Consider the following 20,747-nt stretch of genomic DNA (forward strand, 5'->3'; position numbering starts at 1 on the left):
TTCTTTACAGCTGCAGAAGCATCACCATCTCCCAGAGGCTGAATATTTTAAATCAACAGGGAAGTGGAGAGCAGTCATTACATGATAACTGAGTCATGGCAAACACTCCTTATGGTTTTATTGCCCTAATTTCTCAGGAAAAGGACTTATAAAGTGTATTATCATGACTGATACCAGGAGACTTGTCACGCTTACCTGTGAGGGAGCTTAAAGAAAGTAATAATCCTACAGATTAGCAAACATCTAATGGAGTCTAGTACAAGAATTTTATTGGTATTTTATTGGTTACACTTGCTTCTTTGGGTAGGGATTTTCTATTTAATATGGCCTCAGTTTATTAATTCATTGATAAAAGTACATTTAATCCCATTTTATAAATCCTGTTTAGGAGAATGATAGTCCTCTGTAGACTCTACAGTCTGACTGGCAAAATCTGGACTGTCACTGCAAAAAAAGTGAACCTCCAGGCTTACAATGATTTTTTGCTCATTGTGCAGTGATGTAAGGAAAGGAGGTAGTTCATTCTTGCCCTCTGCTAACAGTTAACTGCTAGAAACAAATACAAGATTTTCTTCTTTTCTGCTTTTCTCTGAATTTTCTGTACATGGCATGGGAGTGCAAAGAGCCCCTGACAGCCTTTATTTGGTTAATTCTGCTTCATTATTATTATTGGGAAAGGCAAGGTAAATTAACACTCTTTACTCCCATTGAATTTTCCTCATGTGAATTATTTTGCTGATGTAAATCAGTGCAGTTCTACTGGCTTCAGTCATGCTCATTTATGTCAACTAAAGAGCAATGTGACAAGTAGTTCTTTGTAGCAGCTGGCTTCTCATGTGCCCAGCTCAGATTTACTGCTCTGTTAGCGCAGTGTCTAGGGTAGTATGGTCCCAGTTGCTGCTGATTGAGGATATTTGCACATACAGAATAAATTCAGGAGTTGCTGCAGAGGTTATGCCCCACTGTGCTCAGAAGTTATTTTACATCAAGGTGACTTAAGTCATGAGGAACAACTGTATGAGCACAACTTGGCTCAGAGATGCCTTGGGAATATTCTGGACATCTCACCGTCCTGCTGTGTGCCCTGTCATGTCCACCAGTCCTGTTCATGGGTCCCACACACCAAATGTCACCATTGAGGCACTGGAGAGCTGCTGAGTTCTGCCTTTCGTGCCTGCAAACACTCACAGTTAATAAGCCTGGCAAGTGGGTGGGGAAGCAATTTCCAGCCAGCCATGTATTGTATCCAGCCATTATACTTGCATGTGACCCCACACTCAGCTCTTAAATTCTCTTGTCCTCTGGACAGAGGCAAAGATGAATTCCTGGTACACAGAAAACACATATCCCACATCATCGTGTTCACACAACAACAAGCTGGATGGCATAAACCAGCTTTTTCTTGGAGCTCATCCACAGCAAAACAAGAGATCAAGGAGAGAAAACCCAGGACTCCTGGTAGGGGACAGCCAAGACAGCCAGGAGCATCTCACCTCAAAGGTGCTGCCAGACAAAAGGGCTGCAAAAATCTGATCCAAGGCCCCCACAAGGGGTTGGCTGCTGGCCTGAGAGCCCTCGGGGAGTGGTCTCACTGCAGAGCAGGGTAAGCAGCACTGTGTACTTCATTTAAGGGTTTTGTCGTGCCCAAGGACATGTTTTTCCTTTTATTGCTCCTGCAGAGCACTGACACATGGAGCAGAAACTTTTCATTCTGAGTTCTCAGTTTGCTGGGGAGGGTCCAAACAGTAGCATCCATCAGGGAAAATGCTGCCTTTCTTTCCTGTTGGTCCCTGCACCAGCCAATATTTTAGATCTACAGCAATTGATTTTGCAGGATTGTCCCTTCTGGCCCAAACTCCTACTCATCTGCCATAATGTGACCAGCCCAGCCCAGAGCAAATTCAAAGCAAGCAAACAAGCAAAAAAAAAATAAAAAAACACCCAACAAAATAAGCCTCGCTACACTGTCGTTACAAAGAACTGCTCTTATTGTCTAGCACAAGGAGTGTGATGCATTTGATCATGTAGAGAATTAATTCAGAAAATTGGTTTGCTGTCAAGCTTATCTTTGTAAATGTGAGCAATTTTTACTGACAAACTCATTTGGATACTATTTTTTCAGTGAAATCCCAGCAAGGCTTTCCTTATGTCACCATAAATCTTAGGAAGCTTTCCTTTGTAGTAAAACCTTTGTCACAGTATATTTGCAAAACTGTTGTAATCGATATTGCAGAAATATATGAAGTATAAACCAAGCAATAATTGTAAAGCACCAATTACAAAACACTTTCCTGTCCTCTTGGATGCCTGAAGCACATTGCAAAACTGTATGGATGGCACAGTGAAGGCCAGGCATGTTGACACATGAACATTTTAAATACAGAAAGTGCTGTTAGAAGTGGTAGCTTGTTGATGTCTGTCTCCCCTGTTCCTTGGCCAGACACCTGCACTTACTTTGTTTGATGAAACAGCCAGAGTTACCTTTCTGATCAACAGCAGCACCACACATCTCTCTCCATCCTTACAGTTTGCACAAGCAGATCTGTTCTTTGCTGTGGCATCAGGTTCCTTCCTCACCTCCATTTTCTCCCTTTTATTCTGATTGTGCTGCTAATGAGACACCTTTTTCCTGACCTGTGGCCTCCTGACTGCCTCATGCAGCCCCTGTGATGTTAAATTAAATGAGGCACAGCAGCAAGCCAGCAATCAAACTGTTGAAATCAACCTGTGCAAGCTAGGTGGGCTTCATTAACAACTTCTCATTCTGGGCAGGACAGGAAGGAAGGCAGAAGAGGACAGCTATCACCACTGATGTTTGCCAAGGTCAGAGCTCTATGCTAGAGCTGGTGTACTGAAAGTGAGTGTGGAAAAAAAAAAAAAAACAAACCTGTGTCTTTGCCGCCGTAGTAATAAAGCAAGAGCTGCTTGTGTTTCTTGACTTACATTATCTGTAACTAGTATCACGATTTTCAAAGATTAACAGAGATGTTAACAGCTGTTCAACGTCTGGCAAGCCTAGAAATTAGGTGGCAAGAAACAAGATCTTAAATGGTGCTGTTCTGAGGAGCTGGTGGAGGTGTTTGTGTGTCCAATAGTTTGGGGGCAGAAGTCACTGTAACAGCATAGAAGGAATTAAATTAAATGAGCAAGAGACCATGAAAAGAGATAATTGGGAGAGTTTGGAAGGGAAGGGCTGTGGAAGGGGCTGGGTTTATTTGAAGAGCTCATCAAGGAGGGACTTACAATGAAGGAGCAGGAGCAGGCTCGGTCATTCCCAAGGGATGATGGAAATGGGAATTTAACAGCAGTTCATGGAGATGAAAGCAGACACTGGTACTGGAGGCCAAAAACCTCTATGGCTTCTATTCATGACCTTCTTCATCCCTCAGTGATGCTTTACTACTTGCACTGTAAGGACTAATTAAGATTTTGTTCCACTACAAGAATACCTTAGCTTTTCCTACTGCCTAACTCACATTATCAGAAATTTAGGATTATAAAATTCCAGAAGTGTTTGCTAATCCATGAATTAATCTATCCAAAGTGGCATGGCTTTTTCTGCTGTGCATCACTTAGAAGTGGCAGTCACCATTTAGGCAGGAGCACTCTGCAGACTGAAAAGGGTGGATAATGGGATCCACAAAGTAATTTGACTCTTGATGGGGAACATGGGTATCCTTGGCTGGCTTTCACTTGGCGCCCTACCAGACAGTGTGGGGAAGAATCCCATGGTCTCTAGGTCCTGAGCAGCACAGGAGTAGAGGGTGCAGATAACAACAAGGGTATGCTTGGAGGAAATGTGTGTCCTCTTGTGTGGAAGAAATGCCACAGAAACACGCAGTGAAAGCTTAGTTTAAATGCATCTGCTTCATGGCAGGTACCTCACTGAACACATGGAAGATGTGGTCCCTCTTGTAAATCACTTCTGTAGATAGATAAAACTTCTGCCTTCTGTTAGAAATGTCCTAGTGTGAACTGTTTGTGACAGAAAAGTTATCTGAATCCTTCAATCCCCATTTTCTTGGAATCTGGAGGACTTTGGGGGAGGTTTTTTTCCTTTCTCTTTTTACTATGATGTCTGTTTCTGTAGAAGCCATCCACATGCTGGATGGCTGGCATTCATCCTGAACATCCCTCTGATGCATCCTTTTGAAAAGCATCATGGCATGGGGGATTGAAAACATTTATAATACAGTTCCTGCAGACATGTGTGGTGGGGCTAAAAGAGGCAGCAACTTCTTTTTTGGTTCTCATGTGATGCTAGAAATGAAGTAGTTCTAATTGCTTCACAGTCCTAAGGCAAAGTCTCCCATTAGCAACAGCTACTGTATATTAAAGATGTAATGGCAAGCACTTGAATAGCACTTTCTGTCTTCAAAGTACTTTGCAGACATTCTTTACTTCTGAATTAAGAGTCAGTTTCTGTCCCTTTTAACACTTTTCTAATGAGATAAATGTTCAATCTGCTTTGAGAAAGGGATAAAGCTCCTGACTCCAAATTCTACACTGAAATAGGGCTGTGTTCTGCTCGTTTGTTTTCGTGGTGTAAAGTGCTCCCAAAGGACATGCAGCTGGTATCACCTCTGCTGGTGGAGATCTTCAGACTGTAAAATCAGGTGCCTGTAAAGCTTCTGCCTTCAAACAGCTGGTGTGGGAGGTGTGCTCCTACCCAGCGCTTGTTCAGCCCTGTGCTCTGCACACAGTGTGAGGGGCGGGGGTCTTGAACTGGCACACACATGAGTTCCTGGCCCTGGAGAAGGCTGGGGATGCACGTGCACCAGCAGCTTAGTCCCTGTGTGGTGAGGAGCCATTGTCAGACATCTCTCATCCAGCTCCATTTCAGGGAGCTGCTGTGCCCAGGGTCAGGGGAACATTCCTTGCAGAAGATGAAGCCATGCAGCATTCTTATCATTTCCTATCAGTGCCCAGTAACCAGTAACTCACAGGGAAGCTGGTCCAGTTGACAAAGACTGGGGTCCTCAAGTTGGAAATGTCTCTGAATGACCAAGTCTGGAGGAAGAGAAGGCTATGTCATGTCACTGGTATCGTTGACAAAACACCCATTGACTTGGATAAAAGTATGAGGATGCCCAACAGTGCTGACTTCTGATGTCATCTCACTGGTTTACTTTGTTTTGCAAAGACGCTTTTGTGCTTGCTCTGTATTCTGAATATTCAGGTCATTCCTATGTACAGAGCCCCCATTTGTAATTAGATTGTGGGGTTTGTTGACCCTCTTACAGACAGATTGACTAGCAAGTCACACTGATCCTTCAATATAGGATTTAATAAAAGCCACAAGAGGAGGAGGAGGGTTGCTATTGTTCTGCCCTCAGTTCTGCCAAACAGTCCCTTGTTTTTCTGTGTCTGTGTGTTCAAACGCTGTGTGAACCAACGGGGCGCGGTCAGGAGGCTGGCGAGGGGGCAGTGAGAGGGTTAGCTGGATCCTAGCTAGAAATACTTGTCCAAGTCAGGAAGAAGGCATGGAGGGAAGGAAATTAAGTGGAGACATCTGTGTGGCTTAGCTTTCAGCAGCTCTGCCTGGGGTAGGGGTGGGAGAGTCATGCCTAAGATGACATAACATATTTTGTCTTTCGTGGGTTGGAAACAGAGGAAACTGCGAAAGCGAAGCATGGTGTGTGTCACGCATGGTCCAGGCATACCAAGTACATAATGGAGCAGTGTCAGTACTTTCTGTTCTGCCTTTCACACCCCAAAGTGACTCTTCAAGGCAGAGAACTGAGGAGAATATGATATGGTCCAAAAACTGATCTTGGACTTTTTTCGCAGACGACTGAGCCAGAGGCCGACTGCCGAAGAATTGGAGCAGAGGAACATACTGAAACGTAAGTCCTGATTCTGCTGCCATTTAACCTGAAGCCAGATAATTTGGGTTAGGTTTCATATACATTTGGTGGTTTTTATGAACATCAGCTATTCTCTGTAAGCATCACTGATAATTAAAAATAATAAAGGGCATCGTAAGTGCAAATAAGCATGAAAGTCTGTAATAACATCTAAATCTGCAGAAACAGTTCTTTCAAATCAGAGTCAGTAAATTTACGAGGATAAACTACCTAAGGGGAAAAAATCCCAGGTCTTGGATGACATTCCAGACAGGGGGTCAGACATACTGAAAAGCCCCCTTTGTGCAGCACTTATGTAGACGAACATCCCATTGTAAGTTAGTAAAGACATTAGGGCATAGCTCGATTAGCTTTACTAAAAATCTTCACAGCAATCTATGCTAGCTGGAGCCTTTATTCAATTTAAAAAAGAATCCAGTGTGACTCAGGGTTATTCCCATGAAACTCTCCCTTTAAATCAGCCAAAAATTTGCTGGTAGATCCTCAGCCTGAATTTTTTAAAGGGCCAAAATACCACTCAGAAATCCTGAACCAAGTTAGTAGATACATTGCCACTGACTTGAAGGGAAGCTGGACTGAGTCCAACTTTCATAACCTCATGAATGAACAGGAAGAAAATTACAGTTTCTTTACTTGCATGAAAGTGTTTTGAATATTAAAAACAAAAAAAGCTGTTTATCTAATTATTGTTGTTACTTTGGAAGCAGGAAAAAAACAACAAACAAACAAGTTCTTCCCCTTTTAAGTTAGTAAATGCATATTTCCAGGAAAATTTTTAAAAATTACTACAGAAAAAAGTATTCCAAAATGGTACCTTATGCATAATGTCTCCTTAGGTAGGTCCATAATTCACCTTTTCTTGTTCGAATAGCTGCATTGTATAGAATCATAAAAATGTGGTAGCAGAAGATAATTCTCTGAAAATCAGTAGAATTCATTTTTCAAATACTTCAAAATCAAAATCTTAGCAGATTAGTGATAGTGTTAGTGCCCAGCAGGGTCTTTTCATCTCTTGATGTTATTACACGTGGCAGTCAGAGGGAGAGAGGCACCACTGTGAATGCAAAGAGGAGAAAAGACTGGACAGCAGAGCAGCGTGGGCAAGCCTGAGGCTGCTGGAAAAGCCATTTGTTTGGGACCAGCCCTCTCTTAGTGACTGTGCTCCTCCTGTCTGCTCCTAACTCCAGTGACTGACTGCTGGGGAAAGGCAGGGGCAGAACCTGGGGAAATATTTGGCACATCCAGCTGTGATTGTCTCCCAGGGGTGTAGCAGAACAGCTGGAGAAGGGGACCTGCGACGTGACTGATGTCAGGCTCGTGCACAGAGAGACAGAGGCTGATTTTCTGGCAGCTCATGTTGTCATCCTGGGACCTCTGAACAAACACGTGTCAGGCACCACCTGGCGCTGGTGCATGACCAACAAACACTGCCCTGGCAATGGGGGAGGTGGAATCTTGGGCACCTGCTTTGAACCAGCATCAGCAGAGAGCAGCATCTCCAATGCTGGGTGCATTGCAGACATTCCTAAAGGTCACATTACTGAGCACAGCAGTCACAGAGGGCCCTAAAGGTGTCTTACATTTCAGAGGAGTTACCCCTCGAGTAACACCAGTTTCTTTTTTAATTGAATAAAGGCTTTTAAATTACATGGATGTTTGAAAATATTACCCTGATTCCAGAACCACATTGTATTTCCTAAATGGATTTTTTTTATAGCTTCCTTTAGCACAGATCTGCCCCAAACATGTGTGTCTTGGTAAACAAACAGCTTCCTAATTACAGGAAAGAGTAATGTGGTATTTCCAAGGCATTCCAACTTTTGGTGAACCACAGCAGGAAAGAAAAAAAATAAATTTGTTACATAATTTTAAAAAGAAAGCATAAACATACTCTACACTTAAACAAGTAAAAATAAATATTTTCTGATTTGTATTCATTTTGTGTCATTTCTCTAGACTTCTGAAAAGGAGCATTATAATAAATATAATGGAGTGTAGGGAAAGAGAAACTGAGGAAGTGCTAATTAAAAGAGTGTAAATTCTCTGCATAAGCAGGTCAAGCAATTTACAAAAGCCCAGCCCAAAGCATGCACAAACACAAAAGAAAACCTACCAAGCTCTCAAGTAGACTAAACAGGACTTTCTCTGCAGTTGAAGCTGAAATCTCCCTGATGAAAATGTCATGTCTGGTACTGTGATGTGCCTATTACACATGTAACTGCATTACTCCTCATGCTGATGGGGAAAAATGAGGCAAAGTGTGGTTGGATGGCCAGTCTTTATACATGAATTGAATGCTTCCTAGGTGTGTGCTACTGCAATAATTATGAGTTATCTTTACAAGGGCAAAGCATCCATTTCCCAAGTTCTGCTACTTGCTGATGGCAACAGTGAAATCATAGCAGCCACAGCAAGGAAACAGCGGAGACAAGTGGTTCATGTAGGGTCTCCCTCACTGAAGTATACCCAGTCACTGACTCATATTTAGATCAAGGGCATGGAGTGGGAGGAGTCCAGGCCTGCAGGGTTATTTTGGAGACTAAAGAACACTTTGCAGCTGTACTTGCTGTCCAAGGGTATAGGCAAAGATGCCTCAATCCCCTGTCATGCACCACCCCTGTGCCACTTCACAGGTGGATGAAAGTAATCCAATTGTCAACCTGGCACATTTAGGGCTGCATAAATTCCTCACAAAAATTATGGTTAGGTGGGTTCTGAATGCCTCAACGGTATTGGGGGACATTTCACACTGGCACGAGATCAGGAGTGAAAATTGCACCTACATCACCCTGACACACAGGTTTAGAGAAACAGATAATCTCCTGAACACCTAAGATGAAATAAAGCATCTGTTCTGTATCTTCACAAGATTGGCATGACTTAACTTCAAAGAAATAGGCTAAAACAAAGTCACTTTCTAGTTTTGAAGGAGAATGTATTCCTATTTTCCAGCTTTTACCTGCCTGAAGTCTTAAGCCTGGCTGTCTCTGAAAGTGGGTGGCTGGGCTGAGAGTGAGGAGAAGAGAAAAACATCAGATGCCAAGGACAAAAATGAGTAGCCATTACTAAGTTTTATATAAAACTCCTTGGCTGCTTGCAGTTCTACCCTGACTCTGTGTGGATTCTCTTTAGTTAGTGCTGTGTCTGAAAGCAAGCATTTGCAGGACCAGCTCCTCCAAATTGGAGACACAAAGGGAAGAAAAAAATTGCTAGAGGATCAATTGCTGGAGGAGTATCCAGCTGAGTAGGGACAGAAACCACTGAAAGAGGAAAATCATATTTATCAGTGTAGGTACTCCAGTGATTGCTTAAAAAGACAGTTGTAACTCCCTGCTGTCTTGTGTTCTTTTTAGTCCTTACTGGTTTCCTTCCTTCTGAAAATATAAGCAGTATTTTTGGTAAAATGGCACTTGAAGATCAGAAGTGTAGTGTGAAACATCATAACATCAGCAGGTTCTTTGTCCACTTTGGTGGAGATTTCCCAGTCCTGCTGAAGTCAGTGAGCAGTTGTGATAGCACTGTCTGTCCTGAGCAGTGACACCTGGTTTGCAGCCTAGCCCTTCTCCCCTGCGCAGAGGCTTCTGTGGGCTCTAAACCTTAGGTCTCCTTTCTGTGTGGGGAAAGGCCCAGTTTTCCAGTGAGAGTGCTGGCTTGCGCTCTCACAGCTGAAGAAGCTACGGCTGGTGGGTTGTTCCTGCTGCTCTGCAGGAGGTGCCTGCTCCATCTGCAGGATCAGCAGAGAGGATCGTGGGATGCCCCCTTGAGTTTAGTGCAGTCCAAAGTTTAACAATTTAAATCAAAGCACCTCTCCTCAGCTGGCCTTTGAGGTCCATAATGTCCCCTGCAGAGAGTTATTCCTGCCTGAGCTAGTCCTAGTGAGCAAAAACTGGATCCCAGCAGGGGCACAGAGTACTTACTGGAAAAGCTGATGAGTTGTGTTTGCTCTCACCTGTTTTGTGCTGGCATGATGGGAGTAAAGAATATTTCAGCCATCAGTGAAGCAGTGGAGACAGATCCTAACTGATCAAGAAGCTGAGTACCTGGAAGCCTGGGATTTTAGTGACTTTTGGTAAAGGTCTTTGCAAAGACAATGCATGACAGCCTGCTCCTAAGTTGAAGAAGAGTTAGTGTACTCAAATGTGATTGAACTCTTGAGGGAGAAGAGTTGAGGCATGCCCTGGTAAGAACTCGTAGCACGTGATCTTTTGGCTTAATGTTGAAAGTTAAATGACCTGGAATGAGCTTCTATGCTCCAGTGTGAAACTTTGAAGGCTCATGATGGAAGGACACACTCTCGTTAACTCTGCTCATGCCATGGGAAGTTGCACAATTTGTCTGGCAGCTCTATTCCAAAGTTTTTTTTCTATTATCTCCAAAAACTAGCTGCAAGAAATTATTCTGCAGATGGAAAAAAATGCTTGTGTTGTTTCTTTTCCAACCACTGACCTTGCAGAATCCAGCCCTATCGTAGCTGAGCCCCCTGAGGCCACCAGGCCTGTGGGCAGGGAGATAACATTTTTTTTAAGACCTGGCTTGCTGCCCAGCCCTTACAGAAAGTGACACACATGAAGAGGTGCCAACACAGGGAAAGGAAGGAAGCTGTAGATGTTTTATGAGGCGTGTGAAGAAGCACAGTAGCTACGGATCGAGGACGTTCACCAGCCCCAGAGGGACATACTGTGCATCAGAGAGGTCCTGAAACATTAATACACTTACTGATGGAAAGGCTTATTTTGTTGCAAACGGTGCATGCCTGATGAGTCCACAGCCTGAGATCCTTGTAAATCTTTTACAGCCCGGAATGAGCAAGAGGAGCAGGAGGAAAAACGAGAGATTAAGAGAAGATTAACACGTAAGGTGAGAAGCAACTTTGATCCTATTATGACACTACTCTAACTTTCTCCCTACTGCACAATTGTTTGCCTTTTTCCTTTTCTTCAGCACCATTTTCAAAAGTAGAGTGTGAAACAAGTCTTACAAAAAAATCTTTAAAAGAAATCAGCAATGTTGCAGGGTGTAAGTCCATGGAGAGCAAAGGAAACCACTTTGCAGGCTACTGCTGGTAACATTTCAAACAGGAAAAAAGATCTAGTCTTCATAACTGAAGGAGTTTTGAACAGTGAAGGATAAAGATCAGCATTTACAAGGACCAGTGCTTCTTGTAAGTGTAATGGCTTCTGTAGCCATTACAGAGAGCAAAGTTAAAGCAATGCTGATTTGAAAATTCCACCAAAAAAACCCCTCATAAAACTGGAAGCTAAACATTTTCTGGAAAGGGAGGTTGTCAACTGAGGCATTTAAACTTAATAGAGACAAGCATTTATGAAAAAGTATATAGTGCAGAAAACAATCTTGTATTGGCAAGGAAGGACAAACAAAACAGCATCGCTTGATTCAAAAGTAATTTACTCTTAAAACTGAAGAACAGTCATTTCAGATGTACCCATTCAGTTTTGCAGCTGGCATAAATGTGTACGGATGCCCAAACATACACAGTGAACAATCCATCCTGCTATTGCAGATTAACTTTCTTTCAGCACTGACATATTTCCTGTCTCCAAGGGTAAAGAAAGCCCTCTAAAAACTCACATACTTGTGAAGCAGCACCATTCCCTTTCTGTGCAATTTTAGATGGCTTCATTTTTTTGACCTATGTGATCACAGCTTTCATGGTATAAATATTAACAAGGAAAGGTCTCTAAATATATGTGGAAAGGTTACATTCTGAGAACTGAATTGCTTTCTACCACGGTTAAAAATCTCATGCCTTAACTCTCAGTTCATGTAAATAAGTAGAATTCTTGGTGACCAGTGGGGGGATACTGCTGCTGTCTGCAGGAGCTAGACAGCCATAATATTGTTTGTAAAACACTTCTATTCCTCACTACGATGACAGGGATGATTGTGCATTCCCTCTTAGCACTGCCTGAAAGAAAGGATCCTAACTGCATTGCAGATGTTTCATGGGATTGAGGCTCTGCGCAAAGGCTGGAAATGCCATTTTGCCAGGCTTTCAATTTCCCTGTACATTGAAGGGTAAACACGTGCAGGAATCCAGTGCAGAGCTTGATGCCATTTGAGGAGCAGCTGTAATAGATACAGAGCAAAGCTCCCCACACCCAGTGTGCTGCCTAAGAAGTGAGGGCTTGCTGACTGAGCCGGCGCCATCGCCACACGGTTCCCATCCTTCCCATCCTTCACTATCCTGTAGGAAGGGTGCAGAGCACAGGAATCATCTGTCACAGGCAGAGGCCACAGCTAAACTAAAGCACCCAGGCTGCCACCGCTTCACAGCAGTGTCTGCTCCCTAAAACCTCAGCAGTTTTCTGGGAGATTTCTTGTTTTGTCTTGTTTGCACTTTTATGTAGGAACAGCAGGGAAAGCAGCATCAGTCCAAGGCCCTGGCATTTAGCTCTTTACTACCCCTGTTCCTGGTCACAAACCTTTTAGTCTTTTTTTTGGCTTCCTCTCTAGTAAAGATTTTTCTCCCCCACATTTCTGAGGTTGATAGCAACACAACTTAACATTGTTTGCTTTGGACCACCTTTTTAAACCGTTGTAAATTGTTCTAGTGACACATGTAATTTTAATGAAAGAACTGCAGGGCTGATCTGACAACAGATTTTGTTCTCACCTACCAAATATATCATCACAAAAGCTCAGAAATCACCAGAGAAAAGAAGGGAATAAAGTGTGCAAGTGTTTTAGATAACAACTAGAAATGCCAACCACTGAGTGAATCCTGCAAAAATAGTTGTTATTCCCCAGCTGTTTCTTTCATGACCCTGTCCCAGATGTGTCGTTGTGTTTACAGCAGAGTGGCAAGCTCCTTCTGTCGGTTTGTACTGAAGTCTTGCTACCAAAGGATTTTAAACCCCAGATCAAGCAGAAGTTTAATTGAGCACAGCAAGTGTGTTGCCCAGCAGCCCTTTCTGTTTGCACTGAATTTTCAAGCACACACATGCCCGCAGGGTAAATTCAGCATGAGGAAACTCTGCCATGTTGCCTCTTTTGGAAACGTGTGTAGTTGGGATTTAAGAAGGGAAGTGGGTTCTGTAGAAGCCACTGATGAGACTTTTGACCTTGCACTGCAGAAACTGCTACTGTCCCCAGGTTTTTTGGTGGCAACATTCCAGTTCCAAGGGAAGAACCCACTCCATCCATAAAAAAGCTATTCTTAAAACTCCGTCAGCACTGACATTTTGTTACAGTGTTATGATGATAAGTTGTAACATGACATGCTGTAATAAGTAAGATTACCTTGCTAGGTCTAAATCCCTTATTAAAGTCAGCAATAAATATCCAGTTGAATTCATCATTTGGACAGGCAATTTCTAAAAAAAAATAACATTATAAAGAAATCAGGTGACCTATAGCGAGCTGCCCCCTTTAGCATTTTCCATCCTCTCCAACTCATCTAGTTCCACAATAACTGGGGTGAGGAATAGCTACCATTCAAATAACAAAGTGAAGGACATGCTGTTGGCTAAGTTTCTCAGCAGCTCGTGTCCCTGCCATGTTTGCCTGTCACCTGGGATGTCCAGCCCCCCGTCCTCTCTCCCTGCCCCTCGGGCCCACCGAGTGCCTTTGGGCACGCGGGCTTGCGTCATTGGAGTGGAGGCACATGTGGATTAGGAAGGTTTTTTCTCTGAGCACTGGTCTTGACCTCCAGCCCATTCAAAGAATATTAATGTGCAGAAGCCCTCTGGAAGTGTTGCAGATGGGTCACGTCCACAGGGAGATCTGGGCCCCCGTGAATTACTACCAAGAGCGTATCCTCTCTGAACCATGACAAACTTGGCCAAGGACCAAGGCAATTAACAGGACTTCCATTACAGAGAGAGAATCGTAGACTGGGTTAACAGAACATCTTAAAAGTCACTTGCAAGGTGGAATAGAACTCTTTTTTTTCCTACCTTCTCTTCTCTTAAATGGCACCATGCTTCTCAATTCCCAGAGCTGTTTACTGCTTCCTATCCCCCCACTGCCAATAGCTTATTTTTCTCAGAGGTCTAGCTCCAAAAGGAAATCTCTCAGAGCTGTAATACTGACTGTCAAATTGAAGAGGTGTGGCTGTTTCTTAAATTCCGTGCCATAATCTGAAATCTTTGCTCCTGTTAAATTCTTGCCCCAGTTCAATTTAAATGCTCTGTTCACTGGTGCCTCTCTGGGAAATGTCTCCCCTGCTTGAAGATGTTCAAGCTTTTCTTTAACTGACCTTCACTGGCTTGCATCAGCAAAGGCTGTTGAAAATAATGAACTCTTGAGAGAGATGGGACTCATCAGAGAGAGGTGAGAGAAAGGCAGCAGGGAGCAGAAAGGTCAGAGAGGAAGAAAAGGTTAGTGGCTAATTTGGATAAACTGCATTTATAGTCAGAAGGAAAAGTCTTCAGGGCATTTTCATCACATCCTGCTCCTAAGTCTTTACTGCAAAAGGTGGGGAGCAAAGGAGGGGGAGGGGTGCTGCTTGTTAGGGTTTGTAATTTGTAATTTTTCAGTTTGTTTTCTTCTTTAAATAACAACTGTGACATTTTAATGAGGAAACAGAGCAGGCAATGATGGCATGCTAAGATAAGCATGTGACTGAAGTGAGGGCAAACTCATCATTTTGCATTTGACTAAATCCCAAGACCAGACTGGCAACAGTAAGTCCCCCTCCACTTTACCTGGTGGGAGTGCTTGGGTTTGCTTCATTTCACATGCCACAGACAAAGGGGGAGTGTTAAACCTTCCTTTTCAAATTGCCTTAGTATCAAAGCCTGGAAAATGCCCATTTGTATGTACTAGTGCTCCAGAATATACAGAAGAAAATTTGACCAGGCATGAGAGGTCCTGTCCTCATTTACTGTTCTTCCATTAATACAAATCCATTTATTTTGAAAGGGAATTTTACCCTGGTTCACACTCATATGTCACTCACCATAGAATTATGCTCCCTCAGCTCCCAGACCTTCACAAATAGATAAATAGAAATGTAAATGCCCAGGTATTGCACACGGAAAAAGTCCAGACACAGTAATGCCCATACAACCCTTTGCCATTAACTGAAGCAAATTAAAAAGGGTCAGTAAGAACCCCTCTCCCTGCTTGGAGCACCACACCTTGTGCAGACAATTGCATGGTGCCCTTGGCCATGTCCTTGTCCTGTAATTTCTGAATGTGCCCTATTCTTTCTGCCTGTTAGAAGAGCTTGTTCTCAGGTGCTCTTTGATAAGGACTTTGCAGCATTAAGCAGTTTAGACCCAAGAGACCAAAGCTTACAGGTCACAAAAATAAACTGCAAGGTGAGAGCTCAGATGAGCTCTGCCCTCGGCATGGACACACATTGAACTGACACCTGCAGTGGGGCTGCTTGCAGTCAGTGCTGCAAAGCTGGTTCCCCAGCTATTCAAGAGTTAAGGGAGCTCTGGGCAGCCCAAACATACTGCAAGACTCTCACACCTAGAAGGTCACAAGAAACCTCTGCAATGCTATGGGAAGAAGACAGAGAAAGTTGTTAACCATTCCAATAATGTAGCCTTAATTAATGGCTTTTAGAAAATTACTTAGCATGGTTGTCTCTCTCGTTACACTTAGCATGATCAGATTGGCACTTTGGTTTAATGTACTGAATATATTTTGTGTGCATGTATTTATATATGGAAATATATGTAGATTTATGGCTACACATGAACTATGTGATACCAGCCATGGATTTCAGCACTCTTTCACAGCAGGAGCACTGACACAAGAGTCAGTGCATCTTTTTTCCATCCTCATTCCCTTCCTCCTGAGCATCTCACAGGCAGGACATTAGTGCAGCTCTGCAGACTCTCCACATGAGGTGTTTGAGCCCAATTTGTGTGTGCATGCTCAGGGATGCTGGTGTAAGGAGAGCAGCCCCACTGCTGCCTCCCATCACAATCGTCTTTTCTAAACAGAGAAGAGGAAGAAAACCAACTGTGCCAAGAACAAGCACACAGGCTTACAGCCAGATGCTGAATAGGGTAGTGGAGCTCCACCCAAGTGCTGAAGAAAGGAGGGATTTTTCACCCTTCACTTAGTAACCTGGCTGTTTTAAATCTTAATTCTCCCTGGAAGATGAAATGCAGGGAACTGAGATACTTAATTTGGAAGAAAGGTGGATTCAGAGGCATAAATAATGTTGCAGAATAGAATCTCAAGCCTTTTATTAAATATTTAGACCCTTCACCCTTCACAAGGGTAAAGTATTTCAAACACATCTATTTTTAGTGAGTGGGAAGAGCATGATGCACTGTAGGAAATTGTTATCAGGATATTTTTTTTCCTGATGTATCCTGGTTACAAATGTTCTACTCTAACAGTGAAACTTTTCAGCTCATCTACAGCCCCATGCACACATTCATGTATCCCCTTCAGAAACGATTGTGTAATTGCTTTTGACATTCACCAGCATGCTGTGCATCCAAGGAGAATTGATCCCTGAAAGCCAGCTGCTGTCCCTGCCCATGTAACTGGCTGTGTGACACGTGTGCTATCAGGACACTAATTTAAGAGGAGTTTTTCACTGTGGCTGCCTATTCTACTGTGGAATTTGAAAGAAATACTTGAAACAATGAAGATGCTTTCCTGACATGATACAATCCACCACTGCCATTTCTTTTGGCTTGTAGTATGCAACATAAAATTTTAATAATCAAATACGGCGTGATACAAACCACAAATGTCAATAGATATAGTTAAAAGTTCAATAAGCACTAATCATCCTGCCTGCCTTTTCTGGAGGTAGGGACTGCAGAACATCAGAATGGTAAAGAAAGTTGGTTTTCACCTTTTGCATGTAATTCAGGGCAGGAGCCACTCCGTGCCTTGGCCTGACTCTTCCTAGGCAGTACAAAAATACAGACAACAGCAGCAGAAGGCTGAAAGTGCACAGCCTGTGCAGGTCACTTTAGAGTTGTGTTGTCATCTTTGTCTCTTCCTGGGACACCAGTGCACTAGGAGTCTTTCTTGCCTTACATCTCATTTCTGCTAAGGGTGATCAACGTCAGCTGGGAATTGTGGTCTCCAGCCACAGCGGCTCCCCAAAGAACAGTGGGCTGCTCTGGCAGAAGGTGGGATGATATTCAAGGTGTTATAACAAAGGGCATTTCCCAGGCAGAAATTCTCTGAAAGGCAGATAAAAACAAAGCACTGGGAATGTCCAAACCCTCTTATTACAGTAAGAGCGGTTGCAGTAAAATCCCCAAGCAGCACTCTGCAGGGAAAAAGCAAAGTCCTGATGTCTTTTTCCACTCCTTCCTCAAACCTGCAGCTGAGTCAAAGGCCCACAGTAGAAGAGCTACGTGAGAGGAAGATCCTCATCCGCTTCAGTGACTACGTGGAGGTGGCAGACGCGCAGGACTACGACAGGAGGGCAGACAAACCCTGGACACGACTCACAGCCGCCGACAAAGTAAGGGGGCAACTCTGGGAGAGCCATGACCTAAACAGCCAGAGCATGCCATGGCAAACAGCATCCCTTGGGTCCCACCGGCCCCATGGCTGTCAAGGAATAAACATCTACCTGGCATCCCTTTCCAACACACCTGTGGTTTTTTCCCATTCACGCAGTTATTTTGTTTCTTTGTTTGTTTGTTGCATAAATCTTTGTCAGGAAGGTTTCTATATGCATGGAAACCAGGAGGGAAGGAATCCCAAGCCCCTTGAGGAAAGGTCTTGATGACAGCCCTGTTGTTTGTTGGTTTTGGTCTTATCACATTATGCTGCCAGCTGAGAGCTCTGGCAAGACTTAGCAGAGCAGTGAGACAGGAGTGTGTGCCAGCATGGCTGTGCCAAGACCGGACAGGGTTGGGTGTGAAAATGCCAGCAGGTCAATTTGGCAAAGGTACCTCCATCCCTCCAAAGCCAGAGTCACTTCTCTCTAGTGTGTTAGAACTGGGATATTTGCTCAGGATTTCTGCCACAGAGTATTTTAAGACTGAACTGAAATCACAGAAGACATGCAGATGAAAAAAAAAGGAATACTTTGGTATTGATGGAACTGCCTCTGAGCACTGGTGGAACTTCCACTAAATAATGTCTCTGGTGTTGATATTGATGGCATTAATACCTATTAAGTTGCTGGCAAATTATATCAGTCACATTCTGAGGGTCTTAATGGGACCTCAGGAAAAATATTTAAAAGATTTTATGGACATTATGAGAAGCTAGGACTATGAGGCTCAGTGATTCACTCATTAATCTTATAGTCACTCTATGATGCCCTTTTAATTCAAAGACTCAGATAAGTGAATTCAAGCCTTGACTTTGCCATGGAACTCACTCATTCAGCAATGGAGAGCATGATGTCCAACGTTTAGAGCTTTAGCAGAGTTTCCAGCCACACATTTATGGTGCATTTTTGGTCCTCTTGGTTTTATTCACTAAGGACAGCCTGTTATACTTGTATAATTCAACCAAAGGATTTGTACAGTTTTTTGACATTGTTCTCCTCCTTGATAGAGGGATTTTTTCAGTTTAGCTTTGGTTAAGTTAATGTAGCATAAACATGATCTGAAAAAAAAATAAAAACTTCCTCAGGACTGTCCATAGACCATAGTGTACTGGTCTATATTTTTTTCATTTACCTCACCATGTTTGACAAGATATTAGTCAACTGACTTAACTTTATTCTCTTGATTATTGGATGAGGGAGGGAATAAATCTCCCAACTGGTTCTACAGCCTTTGAGAGATCCCTGTGTGGTTTGAAAGGCATGGAAAAACTTCAGCTGGGCATGGAGATTTGATCTCTCATCCTATGTCTCTGAAAAGAACAAGCATTAAATACCGTTATTAAATGTAACCTAGTAAAGAATTTAGTATTAAGTCAGACTATTTGTCACTTTTTCTTTTTTTATAATGCATGTGCAAGTTCAGTAGTCAGAGAAAAGGGTTAAGCCCTTCAAATTAACCTTTCTCAGCAAAGCACCATCAGAAGAAGAGATGTGTCATTCTAATATTACTGCCTTTTATGGCATAAGGAAGCAGATAGTTTGGGGTTTTTTGGGTTTTGTGGGCAGTATTTTGATTTCTGTCATACAGGTGACCTGCTTTTCCTCAACACTATTCCCACTGTTGGAAAAAATAGCCAGACAAATTGAAACAAAGCTGCATCATCCTAGATAGGATGCTGAGATTCAGTAGCTGTCTTCATTGGTCAGCACAGACTAGATTTACTGCAAAAACAGATTTTAGGAATGGGTTTTTCTGTTTGCCAGTAAATCCTGCTCTGTGTGCTGGGTGGAGGGAACTGCCTTCAGTCAGAGTTTGTCTTTAGCAGGTCTGACTCTTAGGGGAAGGAAAAGGGCATTTTTGCATCTCTCCAACAGATGAGGGATGGAGGGGGGAACAGATCTCAGTCCCTGTGGGAGTCAGCCACCCCTGTGGCCTCCTTCACAGTCACTTCAGTAGCAGATTGCTCTGCTGAAGGCAGCCCAGGAGCTGCTGCACAGCCATCACTCTGTCCTGATGGATAGGCAGCACCTGACAGGCACTTCTAAGGGAAATAAGAAATCAAAGCTGTGGAGAAGGAGCAGGAAGGGCCTTTTCTGTACAGAAACACTTGCAAAATCCATCACTTAGGGTTTGTCAAAGCAAAGTACCTGCTGACTGCAGCAGTGGCTGTTGCAAAAGTCCTGTTTTGGGCTTGTGCTACTCATCCTGGTTTAGATTTCCTTCACTGAGAAAAATTCCTGACAGACGTGAGTACCACCTACTGGAGTACCCCCTTTCCACCTCTGTCCTAATGTTTTCAGCATCACACAGAAAGGCAGTGCACACACCTCAGACCATGGAGCATTTGGCCACAGCAGACCCCTTGTCCATCCCCTCCAAATGCTGACTGTGAAACCACTCGTGAACAACAAATAGCACAGAGCTGTCAGAGGTCTTGACTCTGAGCTTGGGACTTGAGCCATTTCTGCTGAGCACCATCTCTACCATCAGCTGAGTCCCTCCAAGTCACCCCCTCTGGTTTTTTATTTTTCAGTATTTCTTTTCCTGCCAGTGCCCCTGGTTTTCTTTGCCCTCACAGAGAAGCCACAGAGGCTGAATACCACCACGCCATGGCAGGTTTTCTGCTGGCTTAACTTGTCAAATCACTTCAATGAACAGCACAGCTGGGTCAGAAGAGAGGAGCAGGGCAGAGGGGCACAGCCCAAGGCAGAGTAAAGGGCAGGGAGCCTCTTTCCTTCCCAAGTGAAATCAGTCGCTTTAAGTAACATCACCTGAGGAAATTCAGGACCAATAAAGGCAGAAGACATCTCAAACACAAGTCTTACAGGATCTGGGCCTGGTCTAGTCACAGTCCAGTCTGGAACAGATCACAGTGTTTCACAAACTGTAGTGCACATTTTTCTTCTCATGCTTGTGCTAATTTGGATTTTGTACATGTTAATGTTCACATAATAAGCCAGAATTGGGTTCTGTACCTGCATTGTCTGTGATATGTTTTCAAATTGAGCCATTCCACCAAAGCATTTCTCTCTTCCCTTTATGTGATTTAGAACATGCTTATCTCTGTTCCTTTTCACATTTTGAAGTCTTTATGTTTGTCTTTGTCTCTCTAATAATGTTATCTCTCTGCTTTACTTTTAATATACTGTTTTGAGAACAAAGTGACCTTATTTTGATCTCTCTCATTTATACATTTATGAGTTTCTTTGTCCTTTGCAGGCAGCCATTCGAAAAGAGCTTAATGAATTTAAAAGCTCTGAAATGGAAGTTCATGAATTAAGTAGGCATCTAACAAGGTAAGCTGAGAGATTAATTTTTTAAGACTATAAATGAACACTGTTGTTTTCAAAAGAAAATCAAAGGCAGCAGCTGTTTCTCCAACATGCACTGAACACACCATGAGGTCTAGACAACATTTAGA

The 20,747-nt window shown here is 43.1% G+C and overlaps 1 protein-coding gene across 7 annotated transcripts in view; it reads left to right on the forward strand.

Moving 5' to 3' along the window:
- Nucleotides 1–20,747, forward strand: part of PHACTR1 (phosphatase and actin regulator 1) — a 298,999-nt gene that overhangs the window by 273,182 nt on the left and 5,070 nt on the right. For all 7 annotated transcript variants that reach the window (XM_054285281.1, XM_054285283.1, XM_054285280.1 and 4 more), the window contains 4 exons: nucleotides 5,791–5,846; nucleotides 10,663–10,724; nucleotides 17,143–17,283; nucleotides 20,546–20,622. In XM_054285281.1, the coding sequence (XP_054141256.1) occupies nucleotides 5,791–5,846; nucleotides 10,663–10,724; nucleotides 17,143–17,283; nucleotides 20,546–20,622 (336 nt within the window). The remainder of the gene's footprint in view (nucleotides 1–5,790; nucleotides 5,847–10,662; nucleotides 10,725–17,142; nucleotides 17,284–20,545; nucleotides 20,623–20,747) is intronic.

Source organism: Melozone crissalis, unplaced genomic scaffold, assembly GCF_028551555.1.
Source record: "Melozone crissalis strain CALT ecotype California unplaced genomic scaffold, PUWL_Pcris_2 ptg000042l_1, whole genome shotgun sequence".
NCBI lineage: Eukaryota > Metazoa > Chordata > Aves > Passeriformes > Passerellidae > Melozone > Melozone crissalis.